At 44.3% G+C, this 22775-nt stretch overlaps 1 protein-coding gene across 1 annotated transcript; it reads left to right on the top strand.

Moving 5' to 3' along the window:
* Positions 1-837: 837 nt before the first annotated feature.
* On the top strand, positions 838-22467 carry LOC308635327 (tumor necrosis factor receptor superfamily member 10B-like; the record flags this gene model as incomplete). The annotated part of the gene is made up of 9 exons (XM_081269672.1): positions 838-1225; positions 11172-11265; positions 13921-14031; positions 15343-15454; positions 16454-16734; positions 17204-17235; positions 17637-17798; positions 21106-21181; positions 22148-22467. The coding sequence occupies exons 1-9, from the start codon at positions 1097-1099 to the stop codon at positions 22465-22467; spliced, it is 1317 nt and encodes a 438-aa protein (XP_081125798.1). The 5' UTR covers positions 838-1096.
* Between the last annotated feature and the right edge of the window lie 308 nt (positions 22468-22775).

Here is a 22775-nt window from a genome sequence, read left to right as displayed (position 1 = left end):
CTGGGATTACAGGCCTGCAACTGTGCCTGGCCATCAGTTGAACTTGCATGTAGGAGTAAAAACACCAATTTTAAAACAAAAGAATCTAAGCCAATTCTGCTAACAATAACATTAAATATATTTAAGAATAGCAATTCTACATCACGTGCAACCAGAAGACTGAGAAGTTACACTCCATTTATGTATTGTGTGTCAAAATGCATTCTACTGTCATTATAATTAGAAAAAAATTTTTCAAATAAAAAATATATATTTAAGAATACACTTAAAAATGATGTGCAAGACTCAATCTTGTAAAATATTTTCACTGAGAGTTTGCAAAACACTGTCAAACTTAAGAAGATAGAAATACATAAATCTTTGATGAATTATAAGACCCCAAAATGGTTAAATGCTAATTCTTCACATTGATATCTGTATTCAATGCTATCCCAATTTAGAAGCCAGCATTCTTGGGGCTGAGGTGGTAGCTCAGTGGTAGAGTGTTTGTCTTGCACTATGAGTCACTAGGTTTGATCCTCAACACCACATAAAAATAAATAAAATAAAGGTTTTGTGTTCCTCTACAACCAAAAAATAATTTTTTTTTAAATATTTATTTTTCAGTTTTCGGCGGACGTAACATCCTTGTTTGTATGTGGTGCTGTGGATCCAACCCTGGCCGCACGCATGCCGGGCGAGCGCGCCACCGCTTGAGCCACATCCCCAGCCCCACCCCACCCCCAAATTTTTTAGTTTAAGTTAAAAAAAAAAACAGCATTCTTTTTTTAAGTTGAAGATTTTATTCTACATAAAATTTATATGGAAATACAGACTTTTTTGGATGGAACAGTGGAAAGACTTCACAGCCTGACTCCTCGGGCTGAGCTTGGGGGCGGAGCTTGGGGGCGCGGAAAAGGGACCGGAGACTCCGAGCGACTTGCCTTCCAGCAGTTGCCAGAAGCGCCTAGAAGAGCGCGGAGGCGGGACGGGAGGCAGGTGGCAGCGCGCGCAGCAAGACGGGGCGACATTTCCTTGTGGACGAAAAACGCGGAAGATTCTGCAGCCAACTCTCAATCGTAGCCCAGGGACGGAGCCCAAGAGTCCCTCTAATACCATGGTCCACAGGGGGAGCGCGCCAGGCGGCCCCGGGGCCCCGCGAGTGCGCGCCCTCGGCCCCAGCCGAGCCCTGGAAGCCACACCTGGACTCCGGGTCAGGACTTTGACTTTCGTCTGTGTGCTGTGGGTGAGTTCCGGCTTCGGTTCTCGGAGGACACGTGCGCCCGAGGGGCAGGAGGCCTGGGGGTCGTGGCGGGGATGCCAGGCCCCGGTCGCTTGTCGCCTGGCATTCCCCTTGCAGGACGCGCCCGGGGCGGCGGCGGGAAAGGGAAAGTCCGGGTCCCGGGCCCACAGGACCGACCCGGGCCAGGGGGAGGAGAGATGGTGCCCCGCGCGCCTCTCCACGGGTTGGGGACACTTTGGGGGCATTTCAAAATGGACACGGCGAGTTCCACTTGGAAGGCAGCCAGGGACTTTTTTTGCTTTTCCTTCACGCACGTCCGTCCTCGTGCGCTACCTTCCCACCGCGCTTCCGATCGGGTGAGCGAGGCCCTGCGGGGTCCCGCGGGGCCCAGGGACTTCGCCTGGCCTGCCTCTCCTCATTGGGGGAGGACGGCCGAAGGCAGGATACCAAGTTACAAAGTTACGACTTGAAACCTATTGGGGGGCCGTGATTTCCTGTGAAGGAGGGATGGGCGGGCTGGGGCGGGGGCGGGGACGGGGTGACGGGGTTGAGGGTGGAGCGCCATGCTTTCTAGGTTGCTGGAAGCTCCCGCTAATGACACTTTTCCAGGTTACTTGTATGTTAGGGGGGAAAAGCTCAAAACTTAAAAAAAAAAAACCCACTTGTATTATTCCGTTTTCCATTGCTTCATCAAATACTACTTAGGACTGGTTCATATAGAAAGAAGTTTGTTTATTTAGCTCACTCTTGTGGAAGTTCAAGCATACAGCCCCAGCTCCTGTGAAGGTCCTACTGATTGGTGGCTTTAGGGCGGGAGAGGGAGAGATCACCGGACAAGACAGGAACACTGAGAGGGTATTGGTGTCAGGATCGTGTGTTTATATCAACCACCTCCTGGGCACTAAGAACTACCTTGATTCTTTCCTGGACAATATCATCCCACTAGGCCCCGCCTCTGGCCCCACCCACTCTTACCACCACCATCCAGGGGACATCCTCAACCAAGTCTGAATCATAGCAATAACCTTGCAAGTGTCATGGCGTTTTTAATGTTTTCATGTAACAAATTCACTCCTAATCCAGGAAATAGCATTTTGTCACCATCTCAGAATAATTAGGAGATTTATTTTTTGAATATCAGTTTATATTAGGTGGGATCCACATTTTTTGTTTTTGTTTTTTAAGCAACAGACACTTATTGTGGGATCCACATTGAATGCTTCTCCATGACTGGCTTATTTTTGTCAGGTCAGTGTGTATCCAGCTGAATGTAGACATCAGGGCCAAAAGTCTGAATTTGATGGTTTTGAAAATGTGAGACAGGCCTTCTGGCATCCCAAATGGCCCTCTCATCCTTCCATAAGTCAGTCTTTCTTCCATCAGGTAGAGCTTTTTGCAATTATGAAGCTAATACTAAATTACAAGAGATGTTTTATATGCATACCTGCACCTTTTTTTTTAACAACAGGTTAGTATTTTACACGTGAACCATGGATTATCTTAATCTTCTATCCTATAGGTAGCTGTTCAGATTACATCTTGGTTTTGTTTTTGCTAATTCGAGCAGTATTGTAGTAAACGCCCTGGTATGTACCACAGGTACATATATCCATGTGCGCCATCTACTTGGGTAACTCCTTAGGAATGGAATTCTTGGGCCAACTGGTTAACAACTTTAGAATTTGTTCAGATATTGCTATATTCCCCTTCAAAAGAAGGTTCTACCAATTTGTTACTCACACCTAGAATATAACTTTCCTCTGTCCCTACACCCTTGCCACACTGGATATAGAAACATTAACTCTTTGCTAATCTAAAAGGTAAAAAGTGATACGACACAGCATTGTGTTTTTGATGCTGCAGCACTATTAGAGATTTTCAAAGCTCGAGGGGATTTTCCAGGGTAGTAGATGAGCAGGAGACCCCAGATGAGGCAGCAAGAGAACCCAGAATTCCAGCCCTGTACTTGAAACCTTGGTGCCCGAGGCTAGTTTCTGCCTATACATGGACACAGACCTTGCCCTGAACTGCCAGAGGGATTTCATCAGAGGAGGTCCGGCACAGAGCTTGGTTCTGAGGTTGGGTCCTCACCCTGTAAATGCTGGGATTGTCCATTGCCTGTGCCTGGACCTTCCACATAGGTCCCTCTTGATCAAAGTAGGAATTGGGAAGTTTTGGCATCTCACAGGCCCACACACTGGGCAGTGTTAAGAGTACTGCAGTCAAAGGCCAGAGATGGTGGGCTGCTCTTCCTCTGTAGGCCTGTGACCTGAGTATGGTCCCAACTTTCTCTTGTGTCAGATGGTAAGAACACAAGTCCACTACAGCCGTCTGTGAGCTGCAGTGACCTGGGTCACTGCATGAAATTGTGTGGGAGGACAGGTCACTTCCTCAGGGATAGTGTCGGCACTTTGGAGCTGAATCGCCACAGGGCACATATTGTCCACCTGTCAGTGGCTGTACCTGCTCGCACTGATACATGGATGTTGGCTCTGTGAGCCAAGGCAGGAATTTCTGAACAACAGTGTGGACAATTTATGGGGACCTCCTATCTGTGTTCCTCAGCAGGGGCTGCAGGGCTGGCAAGATCCCCTCCCTGTGCTGCAGCCTGGAGCTGGTGCTTGGGTAGCTGAGACCACCTCTGTACTCAGTGGTGTGTCCTGGGTGGTGGTGGAGGTCCAGTTCTCCCAGCAAGTAGATGGTGAGCTCCACTCTTGGGACAGCCTGGACATGGGGGTAGGGTGGGGATCAGACTCTTTGTGAGTCATTTTTCATGGAAGCCCATTGAAAAATATGATTCTGGAAACCTAAATGACTAATAATGCCTAAGAGGCCCGACCCCCTCATGTGGCCTCCTCTAAAGAGGCTTGGATGCCTGGTGAGACCTGCTGTGGTATCCCTGGGCTGAGGCTGTGGCTTAATTAAAATCAACATTGTGTGTGATAAGACTACAAACCAGAATATGTAAACACGCACTTGCCGTGTGCCAGGCTTTGTCCTCAGCACCTTTACATATGTTAACCCAGATTGCGTGGGAACCCTTGCCATCCTCATTTCACCTGAGCAGCTTGAAACAGCAAAGGTCATTTGGTGAGGAGAGAGCAGGGGTGGCTGAGCCTCAGCTGCAGCCCCACCATTGACTGAGTCCCCAGGGGTGTATTCGGTGGCCATCTAGGAAGCCCACACTCAGCTGCACAGGGTCCCTCTTATTTCAAGAAAGAGAAACATGTCTAGAGGAGGGAAGGGGCTTCTCCAGAACCATGGAGCTATTCCATGTCTGGCTCTGGGCTATGAGCCAGATGGCTCAGTACGTCATCCAGGGGTGTTATTCTACAAAATACCAAACAAGCCAACAAACTTAGGAAGCAGACTTTGGACCACAGGAAGACCTTGACAAGAAGTCTTAAGCTGAAGTTAGAACTGTTCAGCTTCAGACAAACAGGCTGCTTTGGAGGGAAAGTGGCGTTCCTGAGTCAGGAAATGGAGCCTAAGGTGACTCATCACCAGAAGCAAGCTCCCCACCTGCCCGACCCACACCCTGACATAAACATGCAAGACCCACGTCTTGGACTGACTCATCCACCCCCTAATCAAATCTCTGGCCACACTTTCAGTGTGTCACCATCAGAGGCAGCCACAAACCAAAGAGCTGCCACAGTACTACTTTTCACTCCTCTCCCCTATGACTTTGATTTTTCTTTGTATGACCCAGTGTCCCTCAGATGGTATTGTCACTTTTACTGGAGCAGTTCCGGTAGGCACCTTTCGCCTTAGTTGACTTTGAAGTTATTAGGTCTGTGTCTCAGTGCCCTGTGAACCAGAGGTGTCCTGAGAAAAGGAGGTGCCAGTTCTTGTCATTGGCACTCCAGTTTCTTGCACAGTGTGGTCCCCAGGCTCTCACTCAATGAATGAATAACCTGGACCCCAAGATGCCTGCTGTAAGGCAACTGAGTCAAATGCTGAGAATCTGCCCAGGTTCCAGGGCCCCAGGAGTCAGTTGTTAAGTTTTTGCTTGATATTACCAGAGTTGGGGGGCGGGGAGCACCATTTGTGGTGTTAAGAACATCAACCAGGCACAGTAGCGCATGCCTATAATCCCAGTGGCTTGGGAGGCTGATGCAGAAGGACCGTAAGTTCAAAGCCAGCCTCAGCCATGTAGCCAGACTCCGTCTCAAAATTAAAAATAAAAAGGGCTGGGGATGTTGCTCAGTGGTTAAGCACCCATGGATTCAATAATCCCAAGTACAAGAAAAAAAAAGAACAATTCATTGAAGTCATGATAATAGTAAATTCACGTGTGTTAATAATAGATCTTTAAAATATGTGAAGGGAAATGTCTGCATGATTAAAGGCAGATCATATCAGCCCTTTCTCAGGAATTGATAGAATTAGCAGATGAAAATGTGGTAAATAATAACAAATCTGAACATTATCAACCACTTGATATATAGCATACAAAATATCCACTGAAAATTCATTCTTTTTTTCTTGTTTTTATTGGTACATTAAAATTAAACATAGTTGTATGATTCATTGGGACATACCTGTATATCTTTTTTGAACTAATAAGGAAGTAATAAGAGGAAATTAATGGGGGCTGGATCTCAGTGGCAGAGTGCTCACCTAGCACATGAGAGGCCCTGGGTTTGATCCTCAGCCCCACATAAAAATAAATAAATAAAATAAATGTATTGTGTCCATCTACAACTAAATAAATAAATACACACACACACACACATATATACATTTGTATATAGTAAATATATACATACATATATATGTGTATATACATATACATATATATATATATATATATATATATATATATATATATATATATAAAATAAGTTAATGAAATGAAACATGAACAATAAAAGGTAGTGACAAACCAGAAGCTGGATCCCTGGAATGATGAAAAAACTAATAAAATGGGCTGGGGATGTGGCTCAAGTGGTAGGGCACTCACCTGGCATGTGAGGGGTGCTGGGTTCGATCCTCAACACCACATAAAAATTTTTTAAAAAAATTAAAGATATTAAAAAATACTTCAGTGTTTGTAAGTAGTTATAAACTGTAATGTATGGATTTATAAATTTAAATAATTATATATTTAAAAAATTAATAAAATTAATACAATTCAGAATTAAAAAACAAGCCAGGCATGTTAGTGTCAAGTGCCTGTAATGCCAGCTGCTCGGGAAGTTAACTCAGAAGGATCACTTGAGCCCAGGAGTTTGAGACCACCTGGGTAACATAGCAAGACCCTGTCTGAAGGAAAGAAAGAAAAACAACAGCAAGGAGCATAAAATACTAATATTAAGAATTAACGATGGGATATTACAAACTCTGCCACCATTAAAAGGAAAAAACTGAGAGCTTCTGAATTACTGACAATAAATCCAACAAGTTGGATGATATGGAAAAATTCCTAGAAAAATACACTTCACAAAATAGCTGCAAATGTAAAGATAATCTGAATTATCTTATACCTATTTATGAATTTAAATTAATTATTTAAAAGCCGAAAATAATGAAAATTGGGGCTGATAATCATTTCACTGGTAATTCTGTAAATATTATGGAAAAAATATCACTAATCTTAAACAAATTGAGAAAAAATAGAAGGAGACAATTTATCATCATTGTTATATAACATCATCATTTTTATATAATGCCCATATATATTTGTAATATCTGACAAGGATATTACAAAAAACAAAACTCTAATCAACATCCATTATAAATATGGATGTAAAAGACAGACAATTGAGTCTAGAAACTTTTAAAGAAAATAATGTACTCTGAAAAAATGGGGTTTATTTCAAGAATATGGTTTGATTACCATTTGAAAATCAATATTAGTCATGATATTAACAATGTGAAGGAAAAAAACCTGTATGAACATGTAAATTGTTTGATAAAACTTAACACACATTCATAATAAAAAATTCTCATTATATTTAGAACAAAGGGGAACTTCCTCAATTTGATGTATTGCACGTATAATAAGCTACATCTTTTTGTGAAAACTAAACACAAAGCTAGCAAAGGTAGTATATAATAAAAATTAGAGCAGAGATTTTTTTTTACCTGCAAATGCCATGATTTTATTCTCTTTCATTGCTGAGTAATATTCCATTGTGTATATACACCACATTTTCTTTATCCATTCATCCACTGAAGGGCATCTAGGTTAGTTCAACAGTTTAGCTACTGTGAATTGTGCTGCAATAAACATTAATGTGGCTGTGTCCCTGTAGTATGCTGGTTTTTTTTTTTTTTAATTTTTATTGTTGGTTGTTCAAAACATTACATAGTTCTTGACATATCATATTTCACACTTTGATTCAAGTGGGTTATGAACTCCCATTTTTACCCCGTATACAGATTGCAGAATCACATCGGTTACACATCCACTGAGTTACATATTGCCATACTAGTGTCTGTTATATTCTGCTGCCTTTCCTATCCTCTACTATCCCCCCTCCCCTCCCCTCCCCTCCCATCTTCTCTCTCTACCCCATCTACTGTAATTCATTTCTCCCCCTTGTTTTTTTTCCCTTTCCCCTCACTTCCTCTTGTATATAATTTTGTATAACCATGAGAGTCTCCTTCCATTTCCATGTAATTTCCCTTCTCTCTCCCTTTCCCTCCCACCTCTCGTCCCTGTTTAATGTTAATCTTCTTCTCATGCTCTTCCTCCCTACTCTGTTCTTAGTTACTCTCCTTATATCAAAGAAGACATTTGGCATTTGTGTTTTAGGGATTGGCTAGCTTCATTTAGCATAATCTGCTCTAATGCCATCCATTTCCCTGAAAATTCCATGATTTTGTCATTTTTTAATGCAGAGTAATACTCCATTGTGTATAAATGCCACATTTTTTTTTTTTTATCCATTCGTCTATTGAAGGGCATCTAGGTTGGTTCCACATTCTTGCTATTGTGAATTGTGCTGCTATGAACATCGATATAGCAGTGTCCCTGTAGTATGCTCTTTTTAGGTCTTTAGGGAATAGACCGAGAAGGGGAATAGCTGGGTCAAATGGTGGTTCCATTCCCAGCTTTCCAAGAAATCTCCATACTGCTTTCCAAATTGGCCGCACCAATTTGCAGTCCCACCAGCAATGTACAAGTGTACCCTTTTCCCCACATCCTCGCCAACACTTGTTGTTTTTTGACTTCATAATGGCTGCCAATCTTACTAGAGTGAGATGGTATCTTAGGGTGGTTTTGGTTTGCATTTCTCTGACTGCTAGAGATGGTGAACATTTTTTCATGTAGTTGTTGATTGATTGTATGTCCTCCTCTGAGAAGTGTCTGTTCAGGTCCTTGGCCCATTTGTTGACTGGGTTATTTGTTTTCTTATTGTTTAATTTTTTGAGTTCTTTGTATACTCTGGATATTAGAGCTCTATCTGAAGTGTGAGGAGTAAAGATTTAGAGCAGAGTTTTTTTTTTTTTTTAAATAAAGAGTAGAAAACAGTGGAGAAAAATCAGTGAAACCAAAATTTGGTTATTTAAAAAGATCTGCAAGTGATGCTTGGTGGTACACACTTGTAATCCCAGTGACTCTGGAGTCTGGGGCAGGAAGATCTCAAGTTTGAGGCCCTGTCTCAAAATAAAAAAGTTAAAAGGCTGGGGACATGGCTCAGTGATAGAGCACCCCTGGGTTCAATCCCCAGTACATCTACTACTATACTAGTAATAATAATAAATAAATTAAATTAAATAAGAAGATTCACAAAATGGACAAAACTTTAAGACCTAAATAACCAAAATCATAAATGAAAATGAGAAATATAGCTGAATTTTCAGAAATCAATAGGACTTAGAGAGAATGCTCTGAGTAGGTGTACTTCAACATATTAGATCACATAGAGAAAAATGGATAAATTCTTGGAAACACACCAAGACTGAATTGTGAAGAACTAGAGGTTTTCAACAGAATTACAGCTAGTGAGGAGATTCAATCAGGGAGCCAATGCCTTCCAACAAAGAAAATCTCAGGACCAGGTGGCTTCCCTTGTGAATTCTACCAAACATTTAAATAAGCACTATGAATCCTCTTCAGATTCTTCCAAGAAGTTTGTGGAGAGGAGGAAATCCTTCCCAGTTCATTTTAGAACAAAATTAGAAGCCTCAAACTAATTGATTTCCAAAAATTTTACAAAGCTACGGTTCTCAGAACATTGAAGTACCAACGTAAAGAAGAGACAGACCAATGGGATAGAATAGACAGCTCAGAAATAAACCCCCCAACATTTGGTCACGTGATTCTCAACAAGGGTGCCAAGACCAACAGATGATGGAAAGGACAGTCTTTTCATGAGATATTGCCTTTTACCTTACACCATAGATGAAAGTCAACTCAAAGTTGATTAAGGACCTAAATGTAAGAGCTAAGATTATAAAACTTTTGGAAGAAAACAAGGGAAAAGCTTCACTACATTGGACTTGACAATGATTTTTTTAAAGTATAACATCAAAAACACAGACAACAAGTAAAACTTGATAAATTGGACTACATCAAAAAACAAAAACAAAAAACTTTGCCTCAAAGAAAAAGGACACATTTGATGGAGAAAAACAACCTACAGAATGGGAGAAATGAGATAAAAGGTCAATATCCAGAGTTTGTTTTATAAAAAACACCTGTAACGTAGCAATAAAATAAACAAACAGTACAATTCAAAAATAAGCAAAGAGTATGAATAAGAAATTTATCCAAAGAAGATATACAAATATCCAACAAGCACAAAAATAGATGTTTAATACCACAAATTGTTAAGGAAATACAAATTGAAACCACAAAGAGATGGTCTGTCAAAACATGAATAACAGATTTTGGTGAGGATGTGGAGAAATTGGAACTTTTGTGCCCTTTTGGTGAATATATAAAGTGATGCAGACACTATGAAAAACAGGAGGACAGTTTCTTGAATAATTAAAGATAGGACTGCCATGTGATTAGCAATTCCACTTCTGGGTAAAGATCCAAAAGAATTGTTTGATTTGGTTTTTGCAAAGCTAGGAATCAAACCCAGAGCCTCAAACGTGCCAGGCAAATGCTCTACCATTCAGCCACATCCCCAGCCCTTAGCAAAAGGATTGAAAACAGTCTTAAGGAGTTTTTGTACATGTTATGTCCATGAGTTTTATTCACAATCGCCAGAGGGTAGGATCAACCCACTTATCCATTAATAGATGGATGGATAAACAAAATGCATATACACAGAAAGGAAATTTTAGTGTATGGTACAATGTGAGTGGACCATGAGGATATTTTGCTAAGTGATATAAGCCAGTCATGAAAAAATAAATTCAGTATGATTCCACTTACATGAGGTACCTAGATTACTCAAATTCACAGAAACTGAGTAGAATGGTGGTTGCCAGGGTGGAGGGGTGGGGAATGGGCAATGGTTCCATAGACACATACTTTCCATTTATCAAAATGAAAGAAGTTCTGGATATTGGTTACACAAAAGTTTGAATGTGTCTAGCATGAATAACTGCACACTTAAATGATTAAAATGGTAAATTTTATCTTACGTTTATTTGACTACAATTTTTAAAAAGTGTATTTGTGTCCATGAGAGAGACCAAGAGGGAGACAAAATATTCCCATTAAGACAATAGAGTAGAGGTTGCAATTTCTGATGGAGGGAATGTGATTTTATTCTTGTAAAAACTTTCCTGTACTTTTCCATATCTAAGTAAACAGTGTTTTTTAATAAGTGAAAGAATAAAGGAGTTTTTCAAGTGTGTATCACTTGTCTAGCCTTAAGAGGCATAGATATAATCAAATGGCTGAGAGTTTTTTAACTGGGAGGAAGATCCAAATCGTGTTTAGTTTTGGAAGCTGGGGTGGAGGGAGGAATGTGAGATGGATCTTATGATGGGTGAAATCTGGAAGCCACTCATGCTAGTTCCTGCTTTGTCCCCATAGGTCCTACTTGAGCCAGCCACTGGTGCTAGAGCTTATTCACCAGATGACCTGAGGAAAAAGGAGTTGAGACTTTCAGAAGGATGGTGTCCTGCAGGTACATTCTAAGATTGAACTGTAATTTTTTTTCTTTCTTTTTTTTTTTTTTTTTTGGTAACAGGTACTGAACCCAGCAGCACTAAACCACTAAGCTGCATCACCAGCCCTTTTTATCTTTTATTTTGAAACAGGATCTTCCTAAGTTGTTTGGGTATTTATTGATCCTTTGCCACATCCAGGGTTGTGAAGATTTTATCCCCAGGTTTTCTGCTTGTTTAGTTTAGTAGGCTTTGCTCTTACATTTAGGTATTTTATTCACTTTGAGATAATTACCATATGTAATGCCAGGTAAGGATTCAACTTCTTCCTCTTGTATGTGGCTATTCCAGATGCAGTTGTCCCAGCACAATTTTTTTTTTTAAAGACTGTTCTTTCCCATTGAACAGTCTTGGCATCCTTGTTGAAAATCAGTTCAATGTGAATGTGTGAGTTTATTCTTGGATTCTCAGTTCTTTTCCATTTGTTTGTGTCTATCCTTTTGCCAGTACCAACTTGTAGTGTGTTTTAAAATCAAAGTGTGATTCTTCCTACTCTGCCTTCCTTTTCCAGGATTATTTTGGCTATACTGGGTTCCTTGAGATTCCATATGAATTTTGGAATCACCTTCACAATCTCTATAAAGAAGTCAGCTGACTTTCTATAGGGATTGCGCTGAGTCTGTAGCCCAGTTTGGAGAGTATTGTCATCTTAACATTGTTGTTAAGTCTTTCAATCCATGAACATGGTATGTTTTCCCATTTATTTTAGATCTTCTTTAATTTCTCAGCAATTTTTTAAAAATTTTTTAGACAATAAACTTTGCATTTATTTTATTAAATTTATTTCTAACTACTTAATACTTGTTGATACTATTGTGAATGGAATTTTTCTTAGTCTTATTTTGGGATTGGCCATATTGTGAGCATACAACAATACAGTTGATTTTTTGTGTATTGATCTTGTGTTTTATAACCTTGCAGAACTTACATATGTTTAAGGTTCTTTCCATCCATTCTTTAGGGTTTTCTGCCTATAAGATGGTGTCATTAGTAAACACGGCTTTTATTTCCTTTTCAATCTGGATGACATTTATTTCTTTTCCTTGCCTAATTGCCCTGATGAGAACCACTAGCACAGTGTTGAATAATCAAGTAGTAAGAACAGATAGCTTTAGGGTGTGGCTGCCTTCCCAACTGGTTTGCTAGCTGAAGTCTAAGGGCCTGGCTTTTTGAAACCTCTTCCCTGCCTCTGTTTTTGTGTCTTGCTGCTTGAAAGGTCTTCTCCGTTTCCCTCCCTTCCTGGGGATCTGATGCACGCCTATCAATCTCCAGGGTCCTGTGGTTAGCCACCCACACCGCCAGGCTCTGCTGGTTCCCGGACTTTGGTAACCAAGCAGCCGGGTGCTTGTCCGGGGCAGTTTTATTCCATCGACTGAAGATTCTCCTCTCTGGCCCCGACTGGCATCTTTCTCCCGGTTACCATTCGGATCTCCTGTCAAGGTCACGGTCTTCCCTTTCACCTGTTGGCACTGCCTGAACTCTGAGTCTGCTGTCATCAACCTCCTTTTCCTCAGATTCTTTCTGCTCATCTTCATCCTTTGTCGCCACCTTGGCAGTGATCGCTGAGCCGCTGTCCTACAGTCGCAGGGCAGCCACGCTCCTTGTCGCTCACACTGCAGGAGGTGTGCCCGCCTGGCTCCTGTGGCGGTGGCCACAGCCTCCTCAGCCCCCTTGGCCCCAGTGTGTGGGACAGTGTGTGGGATGGGCGACTGCCCTGCATGCTGCCTGCTCCAGGCACCGTCAGCCTGCTAACGCAAGCCGATGCCTGTCGCCGGGACACAGACACAGTTGGCCACCTGCTGCAGCGTAGCGGAGCCTAAGGATCCAGGCAGTAGCAGAAGCCGGCCAAGCACTCGCTGGGTTGTCCACCTCTTCCTTGAGTTGGTTTCAGTAGTTTGTTTTTCTAACAAGTTGTCCCAAAGTTACCCAATTTGGGATGTACCGGGGTTTACAGCATACTTAATACTTTTTTCAAATTCTCATATTTTCAGTCTCCTCCCGTTAGTGCCCTGGTCAACTATGTTCAGAGAACCAGCTTTTGATTGCATTAATTTCTTTCTTCCCTTACTGGCTGGTGGGCTGGGGATCGAACTCAGGGCCACACACCTGTTAGGCAGGCGCTCTGCTGCTGAGCGCATCCCAGCCCTGGTCTGATTGATGTTCTCCATTGTTTTTCTCGTCTCTATTTAGTGCATTTCTGCTCTATCTGTATTATTTCCCTGCCTTCTCACTTTCTTCACCTTTATTGTGCTTCCTTTTTCAGTATCTTAAAGTGGAATACTAGGTGATCCCTATGATTGGACCAAAAACAAACAAACAAAGATTTTGAAGGCTTGGTATTTAAAAAAATAATAAACTATCTCACTATTATATGCTGATTATAATTCATTGGACTTTATACTTTTTACTGTGGATACTCTGAGTCAGGATTTCTTGTGTGCTTTGTATTGGGCTTCTGTGGGGTGCTGGGCTAAGTTGTATAGTAGGTACAGAAAGGATGAGCTGAGCCAGATCAGGTAGAGTGGCTGTCCCTGTTTAGAGTCTCCTGTTGGAGAGGGAATTCCTCTCACCACTGCCAGCTGCAGTGAAATTCATTCACGGGCTTTTCTCTCCAGGCTATTACCGGACTGAGACTGGGGCTTGCGAGATGTGCCAGGAGGGTGTGGACTACACCAACCATTCCAACAACCTCTCTTCCTGCATCCCCTGCAGCGTCTGTAGAAATGGTACACAGCAAGAGGGCCCAGGGAGGGTGGTGGGCTGGGACTCGGATTCCACGTGGACTCAGAAACCTCAATTCCAGCCCAACTTGGTCTTCTTTCTGCCCTGCCCCATGATCATCTTTGATTCAATGAAACACAATTTTTTAAAAATGGAAATTTAACATATAATGCATGCCGCTTTAGGAGGTAGTCATTTAAAACAGCAGTAGGGAGGAGTAGGAGATTAATCTGCCCCCTGTGGAGGGGCTCCTTCACCCCCTCAGAAGCATTTTGGGGCAGTTGCTACTGCTGACACTGTCCCTTGATTTGTAAACGTGGCAAACACTTGCTGAACGTCTGCCCTGGGACAGGACAGGTACAGAGTGCACTGGGGCTGGCTATGAGAGGACATTTCCCTGGAGGTGTCCTGAGAGGACTGAGCAGGTGACTCCAGCTACAATAAAGATAAGGATACTGGACTCCATAGACCAGGGCACATTTGAAAAGGATGTTGAAGGACAGATTCAAGGATTCCAAGTGGTAGATGGAGAACGTCTCTCCTAGAGAGCCTCATGCATTCAGGAGAAATGCCTGATTCAGTTCTGGGTCTGCTCCGAGTCTCCTGTCCTCTGCTCGGGATTTGGGGGTCCACTGACATATTTCAAGTCACCACCTGCTTTGTTTTTGACCAAGATCCTTCTGAACATACAGGGAGGGCAGAGGAGGAATGGAAGTCAGAGATGCAGGACAGAGTGGAGTGGAGAGCAGGGAGCCTCTCTGAGCCTCCCCTCTGCCCTGTAGTCAGCCTCCGGCTGTGAGGGATCATGCTATGTTCTGTCCCACCCTCAGGCTCCTTTTCTTCTTCTCAGTGTGGATTACTTTCCCTTCCCATGAGTTAGACCCTTCCTGACCTCAGGCCTCTCAATCGGTAACCTTCCACATAAACTCCAACACACATTCTGGTCTCCATTTCTTGGATCGACTGAAACGTTTAGGTCTGTAGCCCAAGAACATAAGTGACTGATGGAAAAGGTTGGATTTTGTCCTGGTCCTGAGCCAGGTTCTCCATCCTGTGCTCTGACTTCCTGGCAGGGGCACGATGCTCCAGCCTCCACATCCCAAGGCCCCTTCCTTGCACCTGACCTTGGGATCTAAAATTTGATGCATTAAATAATAAACTGTATTCTTCTATGTGACTCCAAATACAGGTGACAGCATCTTTATGCCTGGAACTCTGTTGCTGCAGGACCAGGCTGACTGGGGGGGTGTTCATGTGGAGAAGTATGGAGGAGTACCCCGGGAAATTCATCCCCAAAGCTCTTCCTTCATTTCCAGATAAAGAACAGAAGGGTCCGTGCACCACCACCAGAGATGCAGAGTGCCAGTGTAAACCAGGCACCTTCCAGGATCAAAACTCCCCTGAGTTCTGCCGAAGGTGCTCGGACAGGTGAGATACTGGAGCTGGGAGCTGCCAGCAGCTCAAGGGAAGCCGTGGAAGACCTGACTATTTTAGTACCCCTTTCTCTTCCGGCCCTACGGAGCCCCCCAACCCCTCAGGTGTCCCTTGGGAGTTTCCTGAGCCTTCAGTGTCCCTTTCTGGTCCTTCTGCACGTCCTCCCACCTGCGCTCGCAGTGGTCCCTTCCCACCCATCCTTTTCTCCCAGGACTTGTTCACTGGCCGCAGGAGGCCATGACTTAGGGCCCATGGTCCTTTTGAGGGCCCCAGGATATGCTTGAATTCTTTTTGGAAACAGAAAAATGGGTAGAATTCAGCCAGGCTTCTGTTCATTTGTATCCCAAGTCAGTAACAAAAATGTCATTTTCAATCAATTTTTGTGCAGCAGAAGCCCATGAAGACAAAAGCTCCCACAGCCCAGAAGAGGCATGTTAAGGCAGTGTGTGTGGTGCCCTTGAGGCTCCCAAGAAGGCCCAAGCCACTTCTGCCGGCCTCACCCTGGACTCCCGGCCCTTCAATAACACGTCTTGTTCCTATTTGGGGCTCTTGGGCCGATAGTTAATTTACTCTTCTCTCATGCTGGGTGTTTGCTGTGCTTGGTAAGAAGGTCAGACAGGAAGGTCCGAGGAAGCTTAGTTGTGTTAAAGGTTAGCAGGAGGCTAGGCTCAGCTGTGGTTACCTGGGCTCCTGCCATTGCCCCAGAGTGAGATCCCACCTTGCTCAGTAGCCAGGCCACGCAGCAGCACGCTGCAGAGAAGGCCCCTAAGGCTGCACCTCCACTCAGAGCTGGGATTCGGAGGGATGGAAAGGTATGTGCTCAGGTCCTTTCCCAGGGGAGAGTTAGGGGTTGGGGGTCCCTGGAGATACAAGGAGCCTGTCCTTTCTTTAACACCTTCTCAGGGACATTAGGCAGAGAGGTGGCTCCCTCCTTCATGCTGTCTGGCCAGCCTTCCCTCACATCTTCCTGTTGTTTCCTCTCTCTGCACCCAGCTGCCATGGTGAGATGGTGGAGGAGAGTCCCTGTGTCCCCTGGAGTGACCGCAAATGTGTCCACAAAGAATCAGGTACCAAAGCCATCAGGGAAACCCCGGCTTCTGCAGAGCCAGTGACAGCCAATGTCAGCACGACTGCCTATGCCCATCCCTCCTTAGGCCTTAGAGTCTTATACATGGGCCTTCCGGCTGTGGCTGCTGTAATTTTTCTGATTTGGATTACATGGAGGTTTTCAAGGAGGAAGAAGATATTCAATTGTATAAAGAACATCTTTCCAAGTAAGTGTTGGCTGGGGGTGGGCATGCGAGCACCCTGCCCCCCATCCTGCTCCGTTCCCACACACAGAAATGCCCTCCCCGAATCCCAAAGCCGCTTATCCTCCCAGCCTGGCTGTTTGTTCCCTGTGGTGACCCTGTCATCTCCCACCTCATGGCACCTCATGATCACCAGGATCCCACGAGTCCCTGTCTAGGGGCTGACCGTCACCTCATCTCTCAGCCTGGTCCAGGTGGCAGTGCCCACCAGGCAGAAGTGTGATCTCTTTGACTAGGAACAAGTTAGGGTGACAAGAGGTCAGGGGCTAGACAGCTGTGGGCAGGGCAGAGCCAGGCAGACTGTGAACACGTCCGTCTCCCCATTTCTCCCCTGTGCTGTGTCTAGGTGCCCAGCCCAGACCGCCCAGCACTGCCCTCAGGGAGGTGGGTGAGGCCCCTGCCCATGTGCTAACAGGATCCCGTTCTCTTCCAGGCTGTGGACAAGACTCTCAGCACATGAACACAGTGAGTGGTCTCCCCTGTGCTTGGAGTCACTGAGCAGCACAGCCTGGGAAGGGCCACCCCTGTTTGTCCTGTGACGCTGCCCTTGCTCTCTAAAGTGGCCTGGAACTCTGGGCCAACTGTCAGGGGCAAACGGCCATTGTGAGCTCCCTCTAGGCCCGTGGACCATACTGCTGTCCTGTCCTTCCTGCTGCCTGGGACACCCTCTCCCATGACCTTGCCCCTGGGGGTGGGGTCACTTAGGACTTTGTCATTCTCCTTGGCACAACCCTAGGACCTTGGTGCCAGCAACAGATCATGGATGTCTGAGCCTGTGCCCACCTGGGGTGACCCCACTGAGGGGGTGAGGACCTGGTAGGGAGTCCTAGGTGTGGGCTCCTGAGTGGTGTCTTTGTCTTCCCAAGGTCTCTATCCCAAGAGAGCGTGAAGCTCAGGACAATGACCACAATGAGATCCTAGCCAGCACGAACTCACCATCCACCCTGGACTCTGAGCAGCCAAGGAATGGACAACAGCTGGTGACACGTGTCACTGAAGAGTCCCCAGAGGAGGAAACAAGTCTGCTGGTGAGTGGGGACAGGCTGTGCCAGGCTGTAGACGGAGAGAGTGGGTGTCATCCTGAGGGGAAGTGGAGACTGAGGGAGGAAAGGGACTGTCTAGGTGGGGCTGCACCTGGTTCACGAGGTGACTGAGCCACTCTGGAACACTCTTGACACTTCATCTGGATCTCTGTCATGCTCAGGCTGCATCCCCAGAGCCTGGAGCCTACAGGCACAGATGGAGCACTGTGGTATGGGTTGGGGATCGAACCAAGGCTGAGTACTTGTCACCAGGTACTTATTTTTTTAGTTGTAGACGGACACAATATCTTTATTTTTATTTATTTTTTATGTGGTGCTGAGGATCAAACCCAGGGCCCCATGCATGCAAGGCAAATGCTGAGCTACAGCCCCAGCCTTCGTTTTGGTTATTTTTGATTCACCAACAGCGTTTTGTCCTAGGATCTTTGTAAGAAGATGTATTCCCCCGCCCGTACATTTTTTCCCATGTGGATAATAGAGGCCTAATTTCTTATCCTTTCATTTGGTGTAATATTTTCATGTGTAGACGTTTTCATTTATAACTAGTGAAATTGCTAGATACATTAACTTTGTTTTTGCTCATCAGCTTAAGAAGTTTAGGGGATTGAACCCAGAGCCTTGTGCATGCAAGGCAAGCACTCTACCAACTGAGCTATATCCTCAGCCCCTTGCTCAACATAAGAAGAAACCCTCCCATTTCCTGGGAAGAAATATTTCTTTCAAGGATTCCCTTTTTGTACATTAAAGTATAGTCCAAGTGGAGTTTCTCTTGCAGTACCATAAGAAGTGTGGTGCTGCTTGATTGCTCTAAGTCACTATCTAACTCTTCTGGCCCCAGTTAGACCCCGAGTCTCCCACATCCCTCTGCTCTTGGGACCCCCTGAATCACAACTCAAATGTTGATATTGACAGTGATGTCCTTTCTCCCAGGCTATTCCTGTTTCATTCTTGCATCAATACCCAGTTTCCCTTTAACAACGAGAAAGCAATAAATAAAAATATTCATTAAAAAGATCAATAATTGACCAGGCGACTGTAATCCCAGCAGCTCAGGAGGCTGAGGCAGGAGCATCTCCAGTTCAAAGCCAACCTCAGCCATGGTGAGGCGCTAAGCAACTCAGTGAGACCCTGTCTCTAATAAAATACAAAACTGGGCTGGGCATAGCTATGGCTCAGTGGTTGAGTGCCCCTGAGTTCAGTCCCCCATACCAAAACAAAAGAAAACAAAACAACCTAAAAAGGTCAATAATCCTTCAAACTTGATTAAATACCTTGATATTTTCAGAAAGATATAAATACATATTCAAAGTGAGAAAATTTAAACAGTATAGAAAGGATCTCAACAAATAAGAGCTTCTTTCATTTCCCCCAGGCCCCAAGATAACTATGAGAGAGAATTCCTTGTGCTTCTTTCTCCAAGTCTTTATGCCTAAGTTTATCGACATTTATTGAAAGATCACATATTATATGCAATATTCTTTCACACATTGAAATTTTTTGTTTTAATAATAAACAAAATAACTTTTTCTTCTTTTTTTTAAACTTAAAATTTGTTCCAGATAAAATTTAGAATTCATTCATAAGATCTTCTCTATATCAAAAATAATTGAATTTTTTTTTTTTTTTTTTTTTTTTACTGATGCTGAGGATGGAACTCTGGGCCTCACGCATGCCAGACAAAGGCTTTTAACCACTGAACTGCATCCTCAGCCCCTAATTGGAATTTCTGTTCCAGTTTACCTTATATATGAAAATTTAATCTAGGACGAATTGAAATTTTGTCCGTATTCAATATTTTTCTTATCACAGAAGTCAGCATTTCAAGACAAGTGTTTTTCTTCCAGCTAAATTAAGATATGTCTTTTTCTACAAATAAATCATTTCTATTTCTTGACAGTGCTGCTTTCTTCGTACTTAAGTGTTTTATAAACTTTATAAATTGGATATCTTTTCGTGGTGTTTTCTAGTGTATTGTTTCACTACATTTTTAGCCATTCATTCTGACTTCTGTTGCTCTTTCAATCCTTTATAAACTTTAGGGTTTTTTACATATTCAAACATACATAAACAGTGATTCGTTTTCCTGCTCCATTCCGAGACTCCTGCTCTGCGTTTCTGTCTTCCCGCCTGCTGTGGAGCCAGAACTGTTGAGCACGGTGGGCAGCAATGCTGGGAAGGGCGAGGGAGCTTGCCTAGAAGCCCTGGGTTCCATCCCCAGCACAATTACAAAGAAGAGTGAGAAGAAATAGGTCAGGGGGGAGGAAGGGAGGAAAACTGCTTAGCAAAGCACCTGTTGCATCTCAAGTGCTACCCCTGTGAATGACATTGGCTCATTTCACAGAGAAATGCATCTTTGGATTCCAAGCTGTTTTAAAATCTCAGAACTGGTGTTCAGTCTTACCAAGTGCCTGCCAGCCTTTGTGGTGATTGTGTCATGCTTTCATTTCCTTCATTGTTATTGATCAGAACACCTTCACATTCTTGAAACCAACCATGGCTTTGGATGGCAGTGCCTTCATATACAGGCTTCTACTGAGTCTCATAAAAATTCTCTAAGAGCCACGTGTGGTGGGGCTCGCCTGTCATTCCAACCACTCGGAAGGCTGAGACAGGAGGATCACAAGTTTGAGGCCAACCTGGGCAGTGAGACCCTGTCTCAAAGTAAAAACTAAAAAGGGCTGAGGACATAGTGCACTGGTAGAATGACCCTGGGTTCAATCCTCAGTACCAAAAGAAAAGAAAAGAAAAATTTTTAAAGAGGGCTGGGGATGCGGGGCTGGGGATGTGGCTCAAGCGGTAGCGCACTCCCCTGGCATGCGTGCGGCTCGGGTTTGATCCTCAGCACCACATACAAACAAAGATGTTGTGTCCGCCGAGAACTAAAAAATAAATATTAAAAAATTTCTCTCTCTCTCTCTCTCTCTCTCTCTCTCTCTCTTTAAAAAAAAAAATGGGCTGGGGATGCTTGAGATGCTGGGTTCAGTCCCCAGTAGTGCAAAAATAAGAGAATAAAGGCCTCTGAGAAGGCCACTTCCTCCTGCTGGAGGTGGGAGGGAATGGACCAGAAGAGGAAGCTCTGGGTGGGGGAGCGGGCATTCCCTCTTGGTGGAGTGATGCTTGGAATGGAACACTTCAGGTGAGCATGCACACAGCCTGTGCGTGGCTCCAGGTGGCAAGTTTATTGCCAATCTCCACAGAGACCTGGAAGGGATAAGGGAGGTGGCCCAGGTCTCCAGACTGGCTGGTTGTCAGAGGTCCCTGACTCTGACAGGACATCTCCCCTTTGTTCCAGAGACCTGCAGAAACGGAGAGGTCTCCGATGAGAAGGAGGCCACTGGTTCCAGGAGAGGGAACTGACACCACTGAGAGTAAGTATTTCATGTGAGATGATGAACAGGCGTCTGGGAAATAGGATCAGGGTTTTAACTGCTGTCCCTGTAGCTGGTAGGGCTTCCCCAGGGCTGTTGATGCTGGATACAGGGGGTCCTATGCTGTTGTCACTGGGCTTTAGGAACCACCAATCCCCTTCTCGCTCTGCTTCTCCCATGGGGGCCCACCCGGTCCCTCTCATCATTTGCATCTTTCTATACCCGCCCACCATCCTCCCTCCTTGCTTGTAGTTCATCATCCCCCAGGTCCTCCTGAAGGCTATTGCATACCTGACCTGTCGCCAGGCCCTGTTTGATGGGCCGTAGTGTAAACTACAATCTGGATTTCAAAGACTGAATATTGATTATATGATGGAATGATAAAATTTTATAAATATCGAATTAAGTACAATGTCTTATCAAAATGAATTTCATATATTTCCTTTTACTTCTTAAAAGAGGCTATTAGAAAACATCAGCTCCTGTCCCTTCCGTTTCTCAGGCCATGCTGGGCCATGCATTTCACACAAGTCTCATTTAATCTTTCACAGCCCGTGAGCTGGATGCAGCTGATTGGTTTACAGGTTCACTTGTTCCTTGAGTCTGTTTGCCTCCATCCAGCATTGCCCAGTGGCAGTGTGGGAGTCAGGCAGAAGCCCTGCACCGCTAGGCCCTGCTCCTTCCATAGAGGCAGATGTGGCTACTCTGGCCCATATCACACGTCACTTTCCTACTGTATAATAACTGCGCACCTACTTAGAGCAGTATTCTCTGCTCTCCCCCAGTGTGTTGGGTGAGGTGGGCCCAGGCAGTGTTCATGGAAGCAGATAGGGATGTTGGAGCAACGGGTTCATAGGCTTAGAGAGCTCATTAGTTTCCACACTTGAGTTCTAGACCTGATTTAGGATCCTCTGCCCTTGGTGAACTGCTTCTAATGCATGTGTCCTCCATGTTTCTCCTATCTAGCCATTCGGCAGTTCTTCAGTTGCCATCAGAACGTTGTACCCTATAAATCCTGGGATAAACTCATGCGGGTGCTGGGCCTTACAGATAATGAAATTCTTGTGACCAAAGATGGAATACAGAACCCGGAAGATTACTTGTATGAGATGATGGCAAAATGGCTCAACAAAATGGGGCACAGTGCCTCCATCAACAGAGTGCTGGATGCCTTGGAAACAATTGGGGAGAGAAATGCAAGGGATAAAATTGAGGACTACATGGTGAATTCTGGAAAATTTATCTATCAGGAAGATGGAGCAGATCCTGCAAGGTCGCTTCTTTAGCATTTGAAGAATGAAACCCATAGACTAAGATGAGTGTGTGTAACAGAAAGATTTATTGAAGCACAGGAAGGGACCTCCTGCAGTACAAGAGGGGCTCTAATAGTAGGCTTTCTCCTGCTAAGTGTGCTAGTCTATGGGTTTATATAGCACTTGGTTTGCTGCTATAGGACTTGAAAACTACTAAAGCCATTGCTAATTCTTGAGTTCCAACTTTCATTCAAGTCTGCCTCACTTCCAGCCTAGTGTGGGGCTGCAGCAGGTGTCTGTACTGTGTCCAGGCCTGGCCTCTGAAGGATGACAGGTCGATG

Source organism: Spermophilus citellus (assembly GCF_964194105.1).
Source record: "Spermophilus citellus genome assembly, chromosome: 16".
NCBI lineage: Eukaryota > Metazoa > Chordata > Mammalia > Rodentia > Sciuridae > Spermophilus > Spermophilus citellus.
Note: the sequence above shows the minus strand (reverse complement) of the source record. Positions and strands in the feature narration are given on the sequence as shown.